Here is an 18,472-nt window from a genome sequence, read left to right as displayed (position 1 = left end):
GTGGTGACCTTAAGAACCATCAGTGGTCAATAACTGAACCTCCTTAACATCTCCCAGCAAAGCTGTTCTTTCTTGGAGCCTCCACCACACCGGCCCTGTGTTCTGAGCTCCCCCTGTTGGCCGTGTGGCAGCAGACTGCCCATAAACCCTACCCCAGAACGAGGGCAATGTGTAGGGTGATACTGGTGCACAAAGAAGGAAGCGAAGCAAAGGAAGCTGCTTTCGTTTCTGCTCCACTAGCCCTGTGGGAAAGGGAGAGGGGGGCCGGAGTTGGTGTTTGTCCGATGGGGAGGCAGGAAAATACATTTTATTTATAAAGCTTCTTTGAGGGCATCACAAATAAGAGGCCCAAACAATACAGAAATGGCCAAGCAACTGTAACTCTACCACATCTGCAGTCGGGCGTCCTTCTAACTTTAGGCATGTGAATGCTGCTGCAGTTGAATAGAGCAGCCCTGTCTCACAGGTCAGGCTTTTGTTATAAGTCTCCATTAGGCAAATGGGATTTTAATGCATTGCTTCAGGGGCCGGGTGCTACATGGCAGTGTAAGGAAGGCAGGGGCTGGGCTCGCTGCTAGTGTGTGAATCACTGCAGCCCCTGCTCACTGCACAGACTCTTCCAGGCTCCTCACCCTGCTGTTGCCTTTTTCCTTCTTTCTTCTATAGCTTAAAACTAATTTGTGTTCCTCAGGAAAGTGTCGGCTGCTGGTACTTGCTAGAGCCAAGCGTAGTATGGACAGGCGTTGTGCAAACTCTTTTAGCTCTGCTCGTGCCCCCGCTGTCCAGACTTTTGGTCCCCCTGCTGTCCCTGTCCCAGACTTCCTACATGGTTCTGCCTGTGCCCTGCAATTTAGATGCAATTGGTGCTTTACAAAACAAGTACAGATTGTGTCCTCATCCTGCAGATCATATAACTTTAGGGCCTGATTCTGCAACTTTTACTCCCAATTAGTAGCATTTACTTATGTGAGCAATCCTACTGCCTCTGATGGGACTGTTATGCTACTTGTTTGGCGTAAGGGATGCAGAAAATCAACAACGACATGAGGAGCTGGGGACACACAGCGGTATAGGGAGGACAGGGGCAAGGTCGATAAGTTCCCTGGGAGAATAATGTGCACATCTTGAGGTTTCTTTTTTTAAATCTAAGGCTTTGGTTGAAAGGCCTCCTTGAAGCTGCAACTTTTCAGGAGAGACTCCGAGAATGGGAGGGAGTGGGTGTAGTGAGCAGGGTCAGTAGGGAGCCCCAGATATAGGGCAGCACGAAAGAAGATGTAGAGGTGAGTTCAAAGAGGCATCCACAGAGATGGGTTGAGCAAAGAGAGTGGCGTGGGTGTAAAGGAGATGAGAGCCAGCCTGCAGCACTCCTTGCTCTTTCAGTCCTAGGTCTCTCTTGTACCCTGGTGAGTATGAAGGGGGCTAGCAGTTTGGTGACATGGACAGAAGTCTACCATAGACTAGCAGGAGACTGCTCAAACTCGTGGGGTTCTGTGGGGGGGAATGCCATCAACCCACTGATGACTCCCACTAGCACAGGCCCCTTAAACCACCCCCCATCAATGTGTTCTGCAGATTAATGGAAGCAAAGCACAAGGCGCTTGCAATGCAACCTCCCTCCCTCTCAGCTGCCACTCCAAATGTAGGCTATAATGGAATGTAATATTTCTAAGGATGTATCTTTCATCCTGAGATACCGTCTTAAAAGTAGCTCGGGGGATCTTAGGAAGTCAGAGGGAGCTGCTATGCGTATGCAGACGTTGTTTCCATCAGCACAGATCATGTATATAATTTTCCTTTCCAGTGAATCTCTCTTGTTCTGTGTGTGCCCGTAATGGAACTTGCCTCCTCCTCCCTTCACCTCCCCATGGTTTGCTCCGTATCCTTCCTCCAAGGCCGGCTTGTGTAGAAATCACTGCTCCAGGCAGTGCTCCCCACCAGCAGGGCTTCCTCCTAGCACCTCATGTGAAAGAGCCCAGACTTCTCATGTCAAACACCTGCCTCTTCCTTTCTCTCGCTTTCGGGGAGCACCTTTGGCCACCTTCACCTTGCATCTTCCTTCCTTCCCTCCCACTCTCTACTTGTTTCCCCAGTCAGGCTTATCTCCCCCCTGTGGATTCTTGTTTTATTCTCTGCCTTCCCCTGTCTCTGCACAGAGCGCTGAAGAGCTCTCAGTGCGCTAAGCTGGAGATGAGAGAATTGAGGGGATTTGTGCCCCAGGCCATGCATCTACCAATATAATGGTGAGATGCACTCTGTGCCTGGGGATGAGAGCGAGTGAAGGTGAATGAGGAATGATGCTACCCCATCGGACTCAATGGAAAGACTCCTGTTGCTTCACTAGGCTTGGACCAGGCCCTGGGACAGCAGGAAGAATGCCATGGGGACTTGAGCTGCTTGATTCTAAACTGTTGACAGGAAACTGTCTCCTGATGTTGTGATCCACAGGTTCTCGGACTGGGCTCTGTGGAGCTGACTGTGTCCTAGCTGGGATTTCAGGAGTGACGCTTTCTACTCTTTATAGCCTTTTCTCCATATAGCCTGGTGACTCTCCTGCGGTATCCAGAGACTTCCTTGACTCACTAACCTCAAACATCCCCCTGCACTGCTGCCTGGTGCTCCTGTATCAGATGTTTCTTTGTGTAAATTGAACCGTGAGCAAATTCAAAAATAACCCCAGAATTGGAAGGAAAGCAGCCCCGCTGAGCCATCACCTAGTGGGGACAACAGGCCATGAGTGGAGACTCTCGCCTCAGATCCAAGGCTCAGTGTCCCCTACTCAATGCTGCTCATTCCACCTCTCTTTCTGCAAGGCTTTGTGTTTATTAGGGTGATCCTCGTTGGCTGCAGACCTCACTGCTCTTTTTCTAGGTGGGGGAACCTACGGCCATGATGCACCCCAGCCCATTGTGGCCCCTAGAGGTTCCAGAGAAAACCCTGGACATGGATCGTTTCATGACTATGAGCTCCTTGGGGGAGGGATCTGTTTGTACAGCACCTAGCACAATGAGGCCCAGGTCTATGGCTCAGGCTTCTAGGAGCTACAGTAATACAACTAATAAATCATCATCATAATGCTCAGAGACCCTTAGGAGGCAAGGAGAGGGGGAGTGTGACTGGCAACTCTGCTAGTCTGCCTCCTGGTGGTTGCTGCCAATGAACCCAGTCCCTCGGGATCGGTTTCTGTTTTGCCTAACTGGAGGTCTTTGCTGAGTTTGTCTCCACTCGTGACACTTGGCTCCACCACTTGGAGGAGGCAGGAGAAATTGCTGGTGAATTAGTCATGGGTAACATGGCGGCTGAGCTGGTTGGGGCTCTGTGCCTACATCTGGGTCTGTATTGTGGCTCCAACAGAAATAGTTTCCTGCCCAGTTTGATTGGTTGTGGAACAGGTGCGATAGGAGAGTTGCTGTCTGCCCCAATGTCTAAAGTTTAAGGATGAGTGTGAGGGAGATTTCCTCCAGTTATCAGGAGTGATGAAAGCTTTTTAGTTGATAAGTGACGAGGAATTAAAAATGCCTGACGGTGGGAAGCAGGAGAGAGACTGCACAGATGGCAGCATGCTGCCGAGCAACCTGCCACTGCATCGGGAACAGACAGTAATGACAAATGGACACTTCAGGATAAAACCTCAAACGCGCAGCACAGCCTGACATTGGGCAGAATGCGCCTCTCTCAAATGCACAGCAGAGAGCTCGGGCTCTTTTGTGTGCTTTGGCAACACCAGGGATCCAACTGGGCCAGTTTGCTGTGATTCATTGAACCAGTAAGTTTTGCTGCTAGAGGTATCTCATCTCTAGAATCTCAGCTTTCATTATCTTCTCTCTAGCATTTGCTTCCTGTTCTGAAGGTTGTTTTTCATAACGGACAAGTGCAAACTAGTGCAGTGGTGTCTGCGTCTGCAGACTGCTTGAAAAGCTAGCTCTGGGAGAGGTTTCAGCTTCCCATATTCATTTCAAAGGGTTCCAACACCTAATCGTGATCATTTACATTTCAAGGCTGCTAGCTGTTTCACTGCTGATCAAAGCATGCAAGGAAAGAGAGGGACAATCAGACAATCAGCTTAATTTGCAGCAAGGAAGATTAAGGTTAGATATTAGAAAAATATTTCTATCTATAAAGATAGTTAAACACTGGAACAGGCTTTCTAGGAAGGTGGTGGAAGGTTTTTAAGAATAGGTTAAACAAAAATCAGTCAGAAATGGTCTAATGATACATAATCCTGCCTCAGCTTGCGGGGGTGGACTAGATGACCTCATGAGGTCCCTTCCAACCCTAAATTTCTATGATCACAGTGATAGGTCTGGTATGACAATGTCAATAACATGGTTTGTACCCTCTGGGTCTCGTTCTGGCATCATGAATGAGAAAGTTTAGGCCGCAAGTGGAGTTCAGGAGAATAGAATTACTAATTTATTGTCCCAATCTGACTCCTGGACTTGCCAAGGAAGTATTGCTGAATGGAGGGGAACTGGAATTGGAATTGACTAGGATAGGTAAGGGTAACACATGTCAGAACTGTCTTTAACTCTGTTCTAGCTTAGGTTCCCTAGTGCTTGTGTTCTAGCTGCTATATGTTTTATAGAGAATTTGGCCAGCCAGTCTCTGTTAATGCCACTGTACACTAGGGATTAAGTAACAGTAACTATAATATAATTACATTTGATATCTTTGTGGTGGAGGGGAATCCTAGCAAGAGGTAACAATGTCATGCAGAACTCCAGGAACCGGCACTTTAGAAATGTCTCTCTTAGGTTAGAAAGAGCCTGAAGGTGTAAATTAGGAAATTAAAATCCCTGGAGGCTGCTGAAGAATAGCTTGTTAGAGTCACGAGAAATAAGTCTATTCCCTGGCAGATAAAGAGGAAGCCAACAGGCCAGCGAGAACCCAGTGTGGGTAACTGGTAAGGTACACACGGCCTAAAGTATACCTGGGGATTCCGGAGACCCAAGTTCCCTATCAACTGTGTGGCACCCTATTTAGCGCCGCACAGACGCTCAGGGAGCCCTCCCGGGGACCAACCACAACCAGTGGAGGGGTGCCCCTTCCCAGCCCCAAGCTAGACCGGCCCCCAACCTGCCATGGCCAGGGCAGTTCCCCAGCCCCAGCTATGCTGCAGCCTGGACCTGTTGCGTCCGGGCGAGCCAAACTCGGATGAGACGGCACAGCTTGAACCCAGGCAGCCCGGATCTGGTCAGGGCAGCGTGGCGTGGCCCGGACCCAGCCACAGCCAGGGTGACTTGGCTCGAACCCAGCTGGGGTGGCCCAGCCCGAACCCCGCTGTGGCCTAGACCTGTTGTGGCAGGGGCGCCCCTCACCGAACTCAGCCCCGGCCTGGACCTCCTGAGGCTGGGGGAGGGGCGCCTATTCTGCAGCCCCAACCTTGGAGCTGTCGCAGCAGGGAGAGGCGCCTCTCGCCCCCCAACCCAGGTCCTCTCTCCCTGCTGTAGCCCCGGAGCATCTTCCTGCACCTCAACCCCCTCATCCTTGGCCCCACCCCAGAGCCTGCACCCCCAGCCAGAACCCTCCTCTCCACCCCAACCCTCTGCCCTAGACCTGAACCTCTCATCACCAGCCCCACCCTAGAGCCCGCAGTCCCAGTCGGAGTCCTCATAGCCCTGCACCCCAACCCTCTGTCCCAGCCCTGAGCCCCCTCACACACACTGAACCCCTCGGCCCCACCCCCACCACATGAATTTTGTTATGTGCACTGATATGAAGGTGATGTGTGACACATCATCTCCATACTGGTGCACATAACAAAATTCATTCTGCCCATAGGTGGGAAAAATTAGAGGGAACCCCGAGACTCAGCCCAGGGGAGACTGGGAGAAGGGAATGGAAGATGATTAGGTGCACTCATCACTCTCCTCCCACTTCCCCACACACACGGCTGGAGTGCTCTGCCTCGGAGCGCAGCTCATGGCCTCAGTGCCTTGTAGGATCAAGCCCCCAGTGTGGGACTGTCCCACCCAATTCAGGACTGATGGCAACTTTAGAAGAGGTCTGGAAGCATTAAGCCATGACCTGAAAGAGATGGCAAGAAAAGACTGCTTAGCCTTGAAGTTAACATGGGACAAGACTAGGTATAAGGTTGTATGTGGTACACAGATTCCCTAGGTGGAGTCCTTCTCTCTGGTCCCATCTTCTCCTTGCCCAGGGCATACCACATATTCCCCAGTGTTTTTGCAGCCTCATTTTAAATGTCCAGAGTTATGGAGGCTCGAGAGACTATGAAACAGTCTGAAAAATCTCATGGCTAGAAGGTGTTTCTTCATGTTCAGCTTGTATTTGCCGGAGCTTCATTTCATCCTCTTATTTCTGGTTGTACCATTGGGCCACCCAAAGAGTCTACTCTGCCCTCAGTGATCACGCCATCAGGCGCTTGTACCCAGGAACCCCTTTGACCAACCTCTCCATGGATACTGCTTTACTGCTTGGATTAATTGCCAGTCTCCCATCACCCTGATAGCAGATTTGTCTGCCTCCCCATCCCTGCTCGAGGGAGGATAGGAGCAATCCTTTTGCTTTATTGTTTGTCTTTTTTCCACTCCGCACCACCCCATCAAAGCTACTGGAGATAGGAGGCTACAGCTGTGCTTTTAAGTTGAATATCTGCAGCTGAAATAAAATTGTATATATTTGCATAAGGAGCATCTCAATTAACATATTTGTGGGTAAAGCAACAAGAGCTGTTCATTTGGAAGTGAAAACGTGAGCGAAACATGGAAATGACTTCAGCCCCTTTGCAAGCAGCTTAATTAAATATTTCCTTAGCGTGTGCGCATGGATTTAAAAAGCCACTGCTGTATATGTAGTGGGGTGTGAAACTCTAGAGCAAGGAGCCCCGTCCCTGCAAAGCCCCAGGTGTGTGGATTTGTACAGAAGCTGCCTGTAGCTTGATCTGTCTGAGCAGGCATCTATGTCATACTCATCATTCTTGTGTTATCCCAGCACCTCTGAAGTGACAGCTCGGCCCGGGGGGGCTGAGGGGAGAGGGGGAAGAAGGAATTCAGCGTGATTCCTGAATTGGTTGGAGCCTCCTATTTGGGAGGCATTCTGTTTCCTTACACTGCAGATCTAGGGTCTCCCCCTCCCTTTCACCTCCTTCACCGCTCTTCCTGCGAAAGCCCCACAGGGGGTGCTGGCGTGGAAGCCTGACTTGTTCAGAGCTGGGGTTCAAGGTTAGCCTTTCCACTCTAGGCAGTGCACCGGTCTCATTCCTGCCAAGGGCCCTATGTACCTAAGGGTGTCCCTGTGTTTCCACGTAGTTGCTGGGGGCCCAGCTCTGTGCTAGTGGGGACGATGGCAGCAGGACAGGCCCTTTGTTGGGGGTAATCTATGCTGTGCCATTGTTCTTTCCTCCCTCTTGGTTGTCTCCCTGCCTCCTCCCCTCCCCCCCGCTGCTTGTCTCTCAATCAGCAGGCCAGGTTTGGTTCCATGTTCTTGCTTCTTGTAGGCCTGGCTTGAGAGTAAGAATCCTGGATTAATTAAGGGCCTTGTGGGGTTGTGACAGCACCTTGTCCTGAAGGAGCCATGTTCTGATGGAGGCAGGTGTTGTGAAGTCAAGACTCAAGTGGTGCAGACCTGAATTGCACCCTTCCCAGTGGAGATACGCCCCATGCCAGCAAAGCATTGAGCTCCTTGGTGATTTACCCTTGAAGCAGTGATAGTGTCAGAGACTGTTGTTTGGTGTCACGGAGAGACTCCCTGTTCATTTATTTAGCTACTTGCTCTGCGCTAAACAGCTATTTAACAACCACATTAATATCTGGGTGATGGCTTAGAGCTGGGATTGTGCCTGTGTTGAGCCCTCTTTTGATGTGAGATCGCCATCTGTACTAGAAATACTCTGTGTCAGCTGATCCTGGACCTGAAGCAGGCTGTTAAAGCACTTCTGAAATGTGTCTTACAACAGGATGGTGGCCTTGTCTAGACTCGGAGAAATGGTGTTTCTGAAGAACATATTAGCTGTCACATTTTAAACGAAGTCCTGTTTAAAAGTGTATTAGCACCAAGTATAGGAAGGGTTTAATACCTTGGCAAACATGCTAGCTGGGTGTGATCAGCCCTAGGCTGCGTGAATATGTGGCAAGGCCAAAATACCATCAGGTTAGTAGAATTCTTCCCAGGTGAGCAATCCCTGGGGTGGTTTGTAATAGAGCCAAGGAAGTGTCAGCAGACAGCATGTCCAGACCACGAGCACATGGGCCAGGATCGACAGCTAACACAAATCCAGCAGCACTTGTCCCGTGCCGGGGGCTCCAGCATGAGCGCATTGCCCCTTCCCACCATTCCCTCTGTGTGGCTCAGGCTGATATTTCACACTGAATCCCTATGCCCAGCCTTGGAACTAAAGACATAGTGCGGACTATTGCACTGCTATAGTGCGTAGGTGAGAGGGGCCCTGTGCCATTCCGATGCTGCAGGCTTGGCTAGCTGCTCAGTTTCTCTGGGAATCGGCTGACATGCTGAGGTAACTCCAGGTCTCCTTTTCGCGTCCAGCTCTAATTATGGTGCTTTGGAAGGGCTGCAGTTGTGCTCTTTGTGCTCAATAAAAGCTTCCTGCCTGCCATGTCTGTATCCTACCAAAGCTGTCCCTTTGCAAGGCGTCTCTGACACAGGGACTTCAAAGTACAGGAGCAGGGCTCTTGGGATCAAACAATGGTGAGCATGGGCCCTGAGGAGATGCAGAGGAGAGAGAGGAAGGGGGGGCGGAGAGAGAGACACATAGCTAGAGCGAAGGAGGAAACACACACACACAATCAGCCAGAAGGAGACAGAAAACCATGGGAGGGATTGAGACACACAAACAACCAGAGAAGGGGGTGGGAAACACAGGCATAGCCCAGCGAGTGACCAAGGATGTGGGAGGGGGCCGACAGAGGAGGGTCACACATATTGCATTGTAACCAAGTGAAAGGCGCTTCAGTTATGAAATGTTAATCTGACCCAACCTTTGGCCAGTTATAATTTTCCTCTGAATGAATGTGCATTAATGCAGAGGGCTTTTTCTCCCTGCAATGGAGGGGCCTTGTTCTGACTCCATTTGCTAAAATTGCCTTTCATAAAACCAAAAATAAAGCTCACAAAGTGTGCAATTCAGCCCCCTCATGAGCAGGCAGGAAGGGAAGGGCCGAGCGCTGCCAAGTTAGAGAGAAGGGCTGGCCGCAGGTCCCCTGCCTTTGAGCACATGGCGTGTGTTATCACCACGTGTTTTGACGGGAAGCAGAGGAGGAGAACTGTGGCTGGGACAAGGGGAGGAGTGAGAGACGCTGTAAACTTCGGATACAGGCCCTGGAGTGGATGATTTGGTATTGGAGAGGGCTCCCCTGTTAGAACTCAGACTGACCTCAGGGCCCCAGGGTGGTGCTTTGACATAGGGAGTGGAGGGGTGACTCTGTGGGGCCTGTCAACCCTCTGACTGCGCTCTGTCTCAGTGCCTGAGGGTGGTGCGAGGGGGTGCTGTGCTGCAGGTAATGGAGTGGGTGACGCGGTAAGGGCGTTCTCCCCTCTGACTGTGTGCTGCCCCCAAGGTGGTGCTAGGTGGCTCTGTGCTGTATCAGATACAACAATGGCTCTCAAATTTTTTAGCGGTGACCCCTTTCACCTACCAAGCCTCTGAGTGTGAACCCCCTTTATAAATTAAAAACACTTTTTTATATATTTAACACCATTATAAATGCTGGAAGCAAAGCGGGGTTTGGGGTGGAGGTTGACAGCTCATGACCCCCCATGTAATAATCTCACGACCCCTTGAGGCGTGCTGACCCCCAGGTTGAGAACCCCTGAGATACAACCATGTGGATAAGATGTGAAATAGAGGCCCTGACCTTTCATGGTGATTAAAAATCCTGTTGCACTTTAAGCAAGGGTCAGGATGTTAACCCCTAGATGCTGGCCAAATTTGACTGCGGGTAATTCCATTCTGCCTCCCTAAATCCCCCTGCAGGTTCAGTTGGAGAGTGAGTGTGTGTTTTCACCTCTTGTCCTAAATTATTGTGTGGCCTAATGTTGCCATGGGCCATTAATTAATACAGCTGCATTTCTGTGGGTGGAGGAACAGGCCCTGTTGCAGTCTGTAAGGCGCTTTGGGACCACAAGAGGTGGTGACTGCCTCACAGTGTTTTGATGCTACCTCACGGGCTCTTTCTCCCTACAGATGCCTGTCCTGTGTGAATGGCTCCTTCCCATGCCACTGGTGTAAATATCGGCACATCTGCACCCACAACGCTGCTGACTGCTCCTTCCAGGAGGGGCGTGTCAACATGTCTGAGGTAAGGAGCCGTAAAACTGCTGCCCCCAGAGTCTCCAGCCACCTCCCATCTGCTCTGCTTTGGTTTCTGACATGAACTGTTTGCTGGCTTTTGAGGCAGAGATCTGTGGAGCTGCAATCCCTTCTCTGTCCCCTGAAACCTTCCGAAATCTGTGACGGCCTCAGGCCTGCAGCCCTCCAGCCAGGGCTTGCTCTTGGTTTCTGTTGCCTGGGCAGTGATGGATGCAGTTGAGTGGTATCATCAGCTTGTCCTGATGCTCAGTCACTGTGTGAGCCATTAAGAGTGAGGCCTAGGGGACAGTAAGTCCCTTACAAACCAGGCCACTGGTGATTCCTCTCACCCTCCTGCACCTCATCTTATCTAGGCGGCTTCAAACCTGCTACTATGTTAGACGTTAACCCTTCATGTGCTGCAGTTGCAGGAGGCTCCCAAGTCATTTAATTGCAGTTACTTCGTGGAGTTAGAGACTTGTAGAAATTCGGCCAAACTTTCAACTGGCCTCTAACACTTGCAACCCCAGTGTGTGCAGGCACCAATGAGTGTCACACTGTGCATGTCTCACTATACTCATGAACAGCCATGGCCGCAAATGGAGTGGGAAATTGGCTCATGAGACCATCTCAGCCCATTCCTTCAGGAGGCAGTGCTGGACTGGTCCAGACAGCATACACTTTGTTCAGGCTAGCTCCGGATGGCTCAAGCATAGGACCTGCCTTTTGAAGTAACTGGTGATTTGGGAGTGTCCAGCTTGAGACACCGTTACAGGGGCCTGGTTTTCAGAATGAGATCATCTGCCCTCTCCAAATGTGTCTCAAGCTGAGCACCCAGCATCACAAGTCACTTCTGAACAATTAGGCCAGAGCTCCTGCCATTGCCTGGGGGGAATGTTCCATGCCCTGCCAGGGGTAAGAGGTGTAACTAGGACTGCATGTGGTGGTGTGGTACCAGGGTGTGTGAAGCTGCAAAACCTATGGTGTGACCACTGACTTCAGTGGAGTCAGGATTTCCCCCATGCTGTGTTATAGGCCTTCCAGACGGGACTCAGAGTTCATGCAGCTTGTTTTATCTCTGGATGGTGGCCAGAGGTCCAGCAATGCCGACATGTGGCTTCCTGCAGCGGCCCAATACAGCCCAAGTCCATGTGGCCATTTGCACAATGTCACTAGAGCTGGGGTCAATGGGAATTTCCTTCCTGACCCCCTGTGGTGATGCGCTAATGCCCTGAAGACAGCAGTTGAATCCCCTTCCGATTCAGACATGCATGGCTGCCGGCCTTGTTGTCCTGTGTTGCTAGCTGCCCAGCCTGCTGCGGAGAGCAAGTGACTAATGAAGGTTTCTCTCTCCCCGAGGCTGTCTGTGTTAGACTGAGCTCTGTGCTTTCTGTCACCATCTGCTAAATTGGAAGAAAAGGGCTCCCTTAAAAAGCCATGTGTTAGGAGTGCTTTGTTAAAAACTGCCACTTGCCTAGAACCGTTTCCCTTCGGCCCTTCCATCACTTCCCCTTTGCAGTTTGATTTTGTCAGAGGCGGCATTAACCCTTCCCATGCTGGAAGCTGTAGACTGAGTCGCCAAAGGCAAGGAAATGTCTAGTGGTTAGAGCAGTGACCCTTTGTGGTGTGTGCGCGTCTGGGGCTCTGCAAGCCCTAACGAGTGCGTTGGGATACTCCAGACACGCAGAGGCTGGTGACTGATTTACTGTGATTGAACTGCACCTGTTCACCTTGTCCAGCGTCAAACAGCTATGCACCTGAATACTGTGGGATAGGAGTGCAGAGAAGAGGCAGCACCTAGCTGCGATGAATTTCTGGGCTCAGCCAGAGTCTGTGGTTCTGTCTAGCTCCCAGGTGGAGTAATACAGCCTGTGTACTGTCACCAGACGCTCCCTAAGGCTACATTGGCATGACGAGCTGGAGGTGTGATTCCCAGCTGGAGGAGACATACTCGTGCTAGCTCTTATCTGAGTTAGTGCACTAAAAATAGTGTCGTTGTGGTACCGCAGGCAGCTGTGAGTGGTGGCACAGGCTAGCAGCCTGCATATGTACCCGCGGGGTTCAGGCAGGTTTGTATTCGGGGCGGCTAGCACGGTACTGCCACTGCCCATGCTAATGTGGCCACCCTAGTATCTTTAGTGTGCAAGCTCAGATGAGAGCTAGCATGAGGATGTCTGCGTGAACTGGGAATCAGACCTCCCAGCTTGTAGTGTAGATGTAGCCGACGTCCTGGCTTGCTGATACACTGCAAGGGACAAGTACTTGTTAATACCTGAGAGAGGTGGTTTCGAGGTTGCTTTTAAAATGAGTGCATTCCTGTTGGACTCAAACTGTCATAAACGCCTTCCCCGCTGTCAAATGGTGTTGATCAGCTTAAAAGCAGTACTGCACTGCATTCTGGTGATTTCCTTGGCTGTCTGCCCCCGGAGATCGACCTGCCGCTTGCGTTTCTGTTTGATGGACACCCAGCCCTCAACGTTAGGCACAGAGGTTGGCTAGCCATTCTGTGGTTTAGAGCCATCCTGTTCTGAAGGCAGGCCGAAAAAGCACTTGCTCTTGGAGGGGCCTCTCTGAATTGGAGGAGGAATTAGCAACACTGGGAAGTCAGGCCTCCCATTTGCCTTCCCCCAGCAATTAGCAGAGAGTGCTAGAAATAATGAGGCTTTCTGAGGACAATCTTCATCCTTGTTTTAGACATGGTGTGTGTTGTCCCCCTTCCATCCAGACACCTGTTAGGTGCTTTCCCCTTTCTCTGCTGAAAGGAGGAGCAATGGGCCTTCTTCAGGGGGATGGTTCAAATGTGTTTCTTACTGGGGAAAACACTTGACAAAGTGACCTCGGGGACTTCTCTCCTGCCTGCCCATTAATGGGGAGGCTGAGATCTGGCAGAACTCATGTCACATCAGGGATCCCAGGCTAGGACTGGGCCCAGGGAGCAAGGGAAAGTAAAGCTTGTACGTTCCCATGTATAAAAAACAGCTAAGATTTCCCCCTTGTTCACCTCTCTCCGGGTTTATAAAATTCTGGCTGGCTCAGAGACATTCACCTCCTCAGCAGAGGGCATCTTCCTATAGAAGCCAGTCAGCCCTCCAACTTGGGAGAAAGCCTAGATTCACCAGTACATTGCTCCCCAACTTCATTGATCCCCACCTCATTTCACAGACTCTTTCCCGTAGCCACCCCTCCTCCACAGTTCTGGGATCTTTCCTTCTGCCCTCCTCCCACCAGAGATGCTTACTTCCTATCTTCAGCATCCCTCACGTATACCCCTTGGTTTGCCTTCACCCCCCCACATCGGCTATGGGACCTGCCAATAGCCCAGCCAGTTAACTGTCCTGCCCCTGTCCAGTTCTGCTCCCTTGCTTAGGGTGAGCAGAAGCTTCCTCTCAGAGAGCCCCCTCCCCATAACCATTGGGAGCCTTTCCTCTTCATCTCTTGCGGCTGGTGTCTCCTGAGTCCCCAGCACAGGGTGTATAAGCTGGCACTCCTCTGGAGTAACTGTGAGTTGGTTCCACCCCGTGGGTGGCTCACGTGCAGAGTTAGATGGATCCAACCGTGAGTGCCAGTGCAGCCTAGGCACCTTCATTGGTATTTTTCACTTTCCTCTCGTTGCGTCGTTTCCACCCTGACTCCTGTCACTGCAGCCGCTCCAGGCTGACGAGCGTCTGCTCGGCATTGAATAGGTCGAGCTCCCAGCGACGAACCAGTCATTTTTCTTTTCCCCCTCTTTTGTCATTTCTGGGAGCCTGGGCCCTCCAGGAAGGAAGCGGAGAACTGGGCAATTACTCATCCAGAGCCCAGCCATCAGCAGCACAATTACTCTTGTGCAACGGCTGCTTACGTGTGAGGGAGCGACTTTATTTATGATAGACCCGATCCTACATGCCTTTCTCGTGTAAGGGGCCCACGGAAGTCAATGGGCCTGATCCTGCTGCTCCCACAGAAGTCAGTGGGGCTGCTTCCATGAGCAAGGCAAGAGGACCTGGTCTTGTATACCTCATAATATCTCGGATACATGATCTGGAATTAGCGAGGCCCAATAAACACAGACCCCAATGATGCTGTTTTCCAGAGCAGCTGCACTTTAGGGCTCACATTTTCGGCCAACTCCAAAATCGCACCTGAAAACTGTACGGTCATCACTCACAGCCCTTTCGCCACATACCTCCTTGTTCTGCATGCACACATTAGCTGTGTCTGCATGTGCAAACCTCGGCAGGCAGCAGTTTGGAGTAACCTTTGGAGATATGATTCTAAAAGCATCTGAAAATATCCACAGACTCTTGTTTTCTGATGCATGGGCCCTTCCCAGAGGTCCAAGTTTGAGAACAGGCACCGTGTGGGTGAGATCTGACCCTGGCCAAACATTGAGGCTAAACTCAGGCAGGACCTGAGCCTTGTGCGATGCTTGGAACAGCTCAGCTGAGGTCACTTTCACTTGGGGGATCCTGGCAGGGGTGGCGAAGTACTGGCAGACTGTCTGCCAGGATGCCTCTCCCAGCTCCTGCCACTCTACCTACAGAGCCTGTTTTCGGGAAGTTTTTAAATGAGAGCGGTTCAGACACAGATCCTGATGAGCCCCGTGAGTGTGTAGTGGTTGCTGCCATCCTCCTTGGTGCTGGGCCATCACCTGTAGGTCAAATTAAGAACAGAGACTTAACCTGACGCTGAATTTCTAGCCTTTTGTGGGTATGTGTCTAACCCTCAGAGTTATTTTAAGCAGGGCTTGGTCTGGCTGAATTTCAGCTTGTCTGAGTGTGGCCAGTGAGGTAATGGAAATCTCCTGCCCCTAGTCAGAGGGTTAACCCTTTCCTTGCTGGTTTTCCTCTTGTACCTGCTGTGCTGTCATTGGCCAGTAAGCTCTCCTTGTAATCAGGGGCGCACTGCGAGGCGCCCGCTGCATGAGGCAGCCCAATTGGTGTATTCTACCTGGGCCAGTCTGGCACACGCAGCAGGGGAGCAGTGCATTCCCCTGGAGGCTCCTGGGCACTGGCAGCACAGAAAATGTGGGCTACATGGGGCGTGTATGGAAAGCTGGGTAGCACAGCAGGTGCTGGCTGGTTCATGAGAGCAGGCCAGGAGGGATTGCGGGTTGGTAGGAGCTATCACTCATTGCATTTGTCCTTGTGTTTGTCCAGGGTGTGCCTGGGAACAGCCAGCACCCTGCCGCTTTCCTGCTGCCAGTGAGAATTAAGCCCCTGCCCCGAGGCCATTGGTGGGCTTGGAATCTCTGGGCTTTGGTTTCCTGAGGTTTAACTCCACATTGCTCTTTGACCCTCTGGGCTTTCCCTAGGAGGGAAGGCCGTGATGATGGGGGAAGAGTAGGAGCTCCCATCTCCCGCCCCACTTTCCCATCATAGTGGTGGCTGGAGAATGTGATCAACCGTTCAGATTGAATAATCTTTTAGTAAAAGGCTGCTCTGCGGAGACAGGGTCCTGTGTGTCTGCTGGAGGGGAGTTTGCCGTGGAATTGGGGAGGACCATGAAAGGCTTGTGCTCTGAAGGCTGCAACGATCTGTGGAGAGCCCCTGCGCTGAATGCAGTCAGCTCTTCCCCCATACCCAGGAGCAGGTGCTACTCTGAGCTGTGGAGACCCAGTCGGACTTTGGGGCATCCCTGAAGCATTGGAAAGACTCCTCTGCCTTTCCCCAGAAAGGATCAAAGCCCTTGGGTGGAGGATGGCCTCCTTTGGGAGCCTGGCAGGGCCTCCTTCAGCCAGCTTGGGTGGAAGGGGTAGCAGAGAGCGACTCTCCAATGCTACCAACCCACAGAGCAAGGGGCTGGGGCTGGCAATGAGTTCAGGGTCTTCCCTTCTCCTCCAGACCTTATGGCAGTGTGCAGAGCCCTAACCACTGGACCCCTGGCCTGGCCTCTGCAGCACTGACAGCCCTGAGGAGTAAGAGACCAGGAATGGAACCGGGCCCTTCTGTAGGATGGTGCACCTGGCCCCCAGCTGCTGACTGCACCAACCACCCACACCCGCAGAACAAGCCACCCGCTTCCCCTACGTGTCCAAACCACCTTACCCTTTGCTGTGTTAACCCAAGACCTGCCTCTCCTCAGGCCACTGACATGCTCTCCAGCTGATCCCATCAGCTGCTAAAACACTCTCCTCCAGCTCCACCTCCGAACCTCCCAACTCAACCCCTTTCCCAGCCTCCCAGGCCTACCCCTTCTCTCTTGGGAATCCAGATCAAGCCAGACTCCTTCACGCACTAATGCAGCCACAATTCAGTGGAAGGGGAGTTAGGGGGCAGCCCAGGTCCCAACTCAGAGCCAGCTTGGCCCAGAGTTGCTTTAAGGCAGGCTGGCAGACAGGGATCACAGCAGAGGGAAGGGCTAATTATATTGAAAGAAGGGACCAGCCCTAGGGGAAGAGGGGGAAGTTTGGTCACCCTATTGGCTGTTCCAATCCTTCTAAAGGAAGATGAAGGCCCCCCACCAGTTTTGGGAGGGCAGATGGTGGGCCCTTACTGAGGGGGAATGTAAGCTGAGTTGGTACAAACTCCAAGAGGAATTTGGGTGGGCTGAGTAGGGGCTTCAGCAAAGTCCTCCAGTGCATTTCCCCCAATGAGAGCAGTGGCTGTCAGATTCCCTGCTGCCCCAATGTGCTGGGAGCTGAGGACCTGGCATGGCTGAATCTGGTTCCTTACAGTGTACTGTCATGCTAGCATGGATAGGCACTTCCTGAGGATGCAGGGTAGAATTGTGCATATGCCACAGCCATTCTCCTGCCAGTGAGAGCTGGATTCATCCGGTGAAGGAATCAGCTGGGAGAGAAGCAGTCCATAGAGGGAGAGGCAGAGAGAAGTGGGGAGGTGAGGTGGGGAGAGACATAGCCAGAGATGGAGGGTGGGGGAAATCAAAGAGAGAGACACACACTCAAAGGTGGAGGGAAGGGAGACAGAAAACGATACAGATGGGTGGGGGGCCGGGGGGGATAGACAGATGGAGGGCGAGGAGAGAGTGTGAGAGCTGATGGACAGGGAGAAGCAGCCAGATGGAAGGGAAGAGAGAGGGTCAGAATGGCCCAGAGATGGCGAGATACAGATGGAGAGGGGCAAGGGCCGGCGTAGGAGGCAGGGCGGGGGTGCAGCCTCGTACCCAATTGCTGCACCCCCTGACCCCCAGGCACTGCCCCTAGAGTTTGGGAGGTTCCAGCCAGGGTGGCCATCCTCTCTCGTCTCAGTGGCCAGTACCCATCTGGACCATGTGGTGGAATATCTATGTGGCGCTGCAACTCCATGACTGGAGCTTTTTGGAAAACAGGGGCGGGGGAGTTCTGTGGAAAATTACGAATTTTCATTAAAAAAGTGAAAATCTAACATTTTAGGGGTTGTTTGTTTTTTAATTAAAGGTCTCCAGTTTTTGAGGGCAGCTGACATGGCCACCGAGTATTTCGGTTTGTTGAAAACCCTTGGAGAAAAATGGAAAATTTTCGACCAACCCAACTCTCCACCTGCCCTGCTCCTAGGTGGTGGAGTTTGGAAGGGGGAGCTGGAGGGGAATGGGCATAGGCCCCCGAGCTGGGTGGAGAGCTTTTGGGGCTCTATGGAGCCTTCCAGCATGGCAGGAGTTAACTGACTGCATGGGAGGTTTCATCAGTCCTCTGAATTGGTGCTTGAAAATTGTTGAGGAAGGAGTTATAAAAATCCCCTGGCCACCACACAAGATGGGGGCTGAGTAGAGTCACAGCCAGTCCCCCCGAGGAAACCTCATCACGCGCTTTGGCCTGGAGTGACAGGGCCTGCGGCTCACTGGAAATGGCTCCCAGCACCAGGTGTTTCCTGTTTTGGAGCAGGGTGAGATTTTTGCTGGATGAGACAAATCTCCCGACAGATGCAGAACATGTGACGTAACTGGTGGATTCGGCTCCTTCAGCAAAATGGGAATGTGAGTGTGTGTGAGAGAGAGAGCGCATTGACTCTGTGTGTGTGTGTGTGTGTGTGTGTGTGTGTGTGTGTTCTTGTGTGTGTGTGTGTGTGTGTGTGTGTGTGTGTGTGTGTGTGTGTGTGTAAGAGAGAGCGAGTGCACACGTGTGCGCGTAAGGAAGAATTAACTGTGTGTTCATGTGAGAGTGTGAGCATTATCTCTGTTTGCATGGACTGTGGGGCCCATTCTCTATTGCACCCAGGCATGCCTGAGCAAGGTGGAGTAACAGAACAGCTGGCAGGGTAGGGAGCTATAGCAATCGGCTCGCACAGTTGC

At 51.8% G+C, this 18,472-nt stretch overlaps 1 protein-coding gene across 6 annotated transcripts in view; it reads left to right on the top strand.

The window, feature by feature from the left end:
- The window catches only part of PLXNA1 (plexin A1), a 409,775-nt gene that overhangs the window by 277,540 nt on the left and 113,763 nt on the right, over positions 1-18,472 (top strand). For all 6 annotated transcript variants that reach the window (XM_050958495.1, XM_050958499.1, XM_050958500.1 and 3 more), the window contains one exon: positions 10,160-10,274. In XM_050958495.1, coding sequence (XP_050814452.1) covers positions 10,160-10,274 — 115 coding nt within the window. The remainder of the gene's footprint in view (positions 1-10,159; positions 10,275-18,472) is intronic.

The sequence above is a fragment of the Gopherus flavomarginatus genome, chromosome 6, assembly GCF_025201925.1.
Source record: "Gopherus flavomarginatus isolate rGopFla2 chromosome 6, rGopFla2.mat.asm, whole genome shotgun sequence".
In the NCBI taxonomy this organism is placed as follows: Eukaryota; Metazoa; Chordata; order Testudines; family Testudinidae; genus Gopherus; species Gopherus flavomarginatus.
This window is presented reverse-complemented; position numbering and strand designations above follow the sequence as displayed.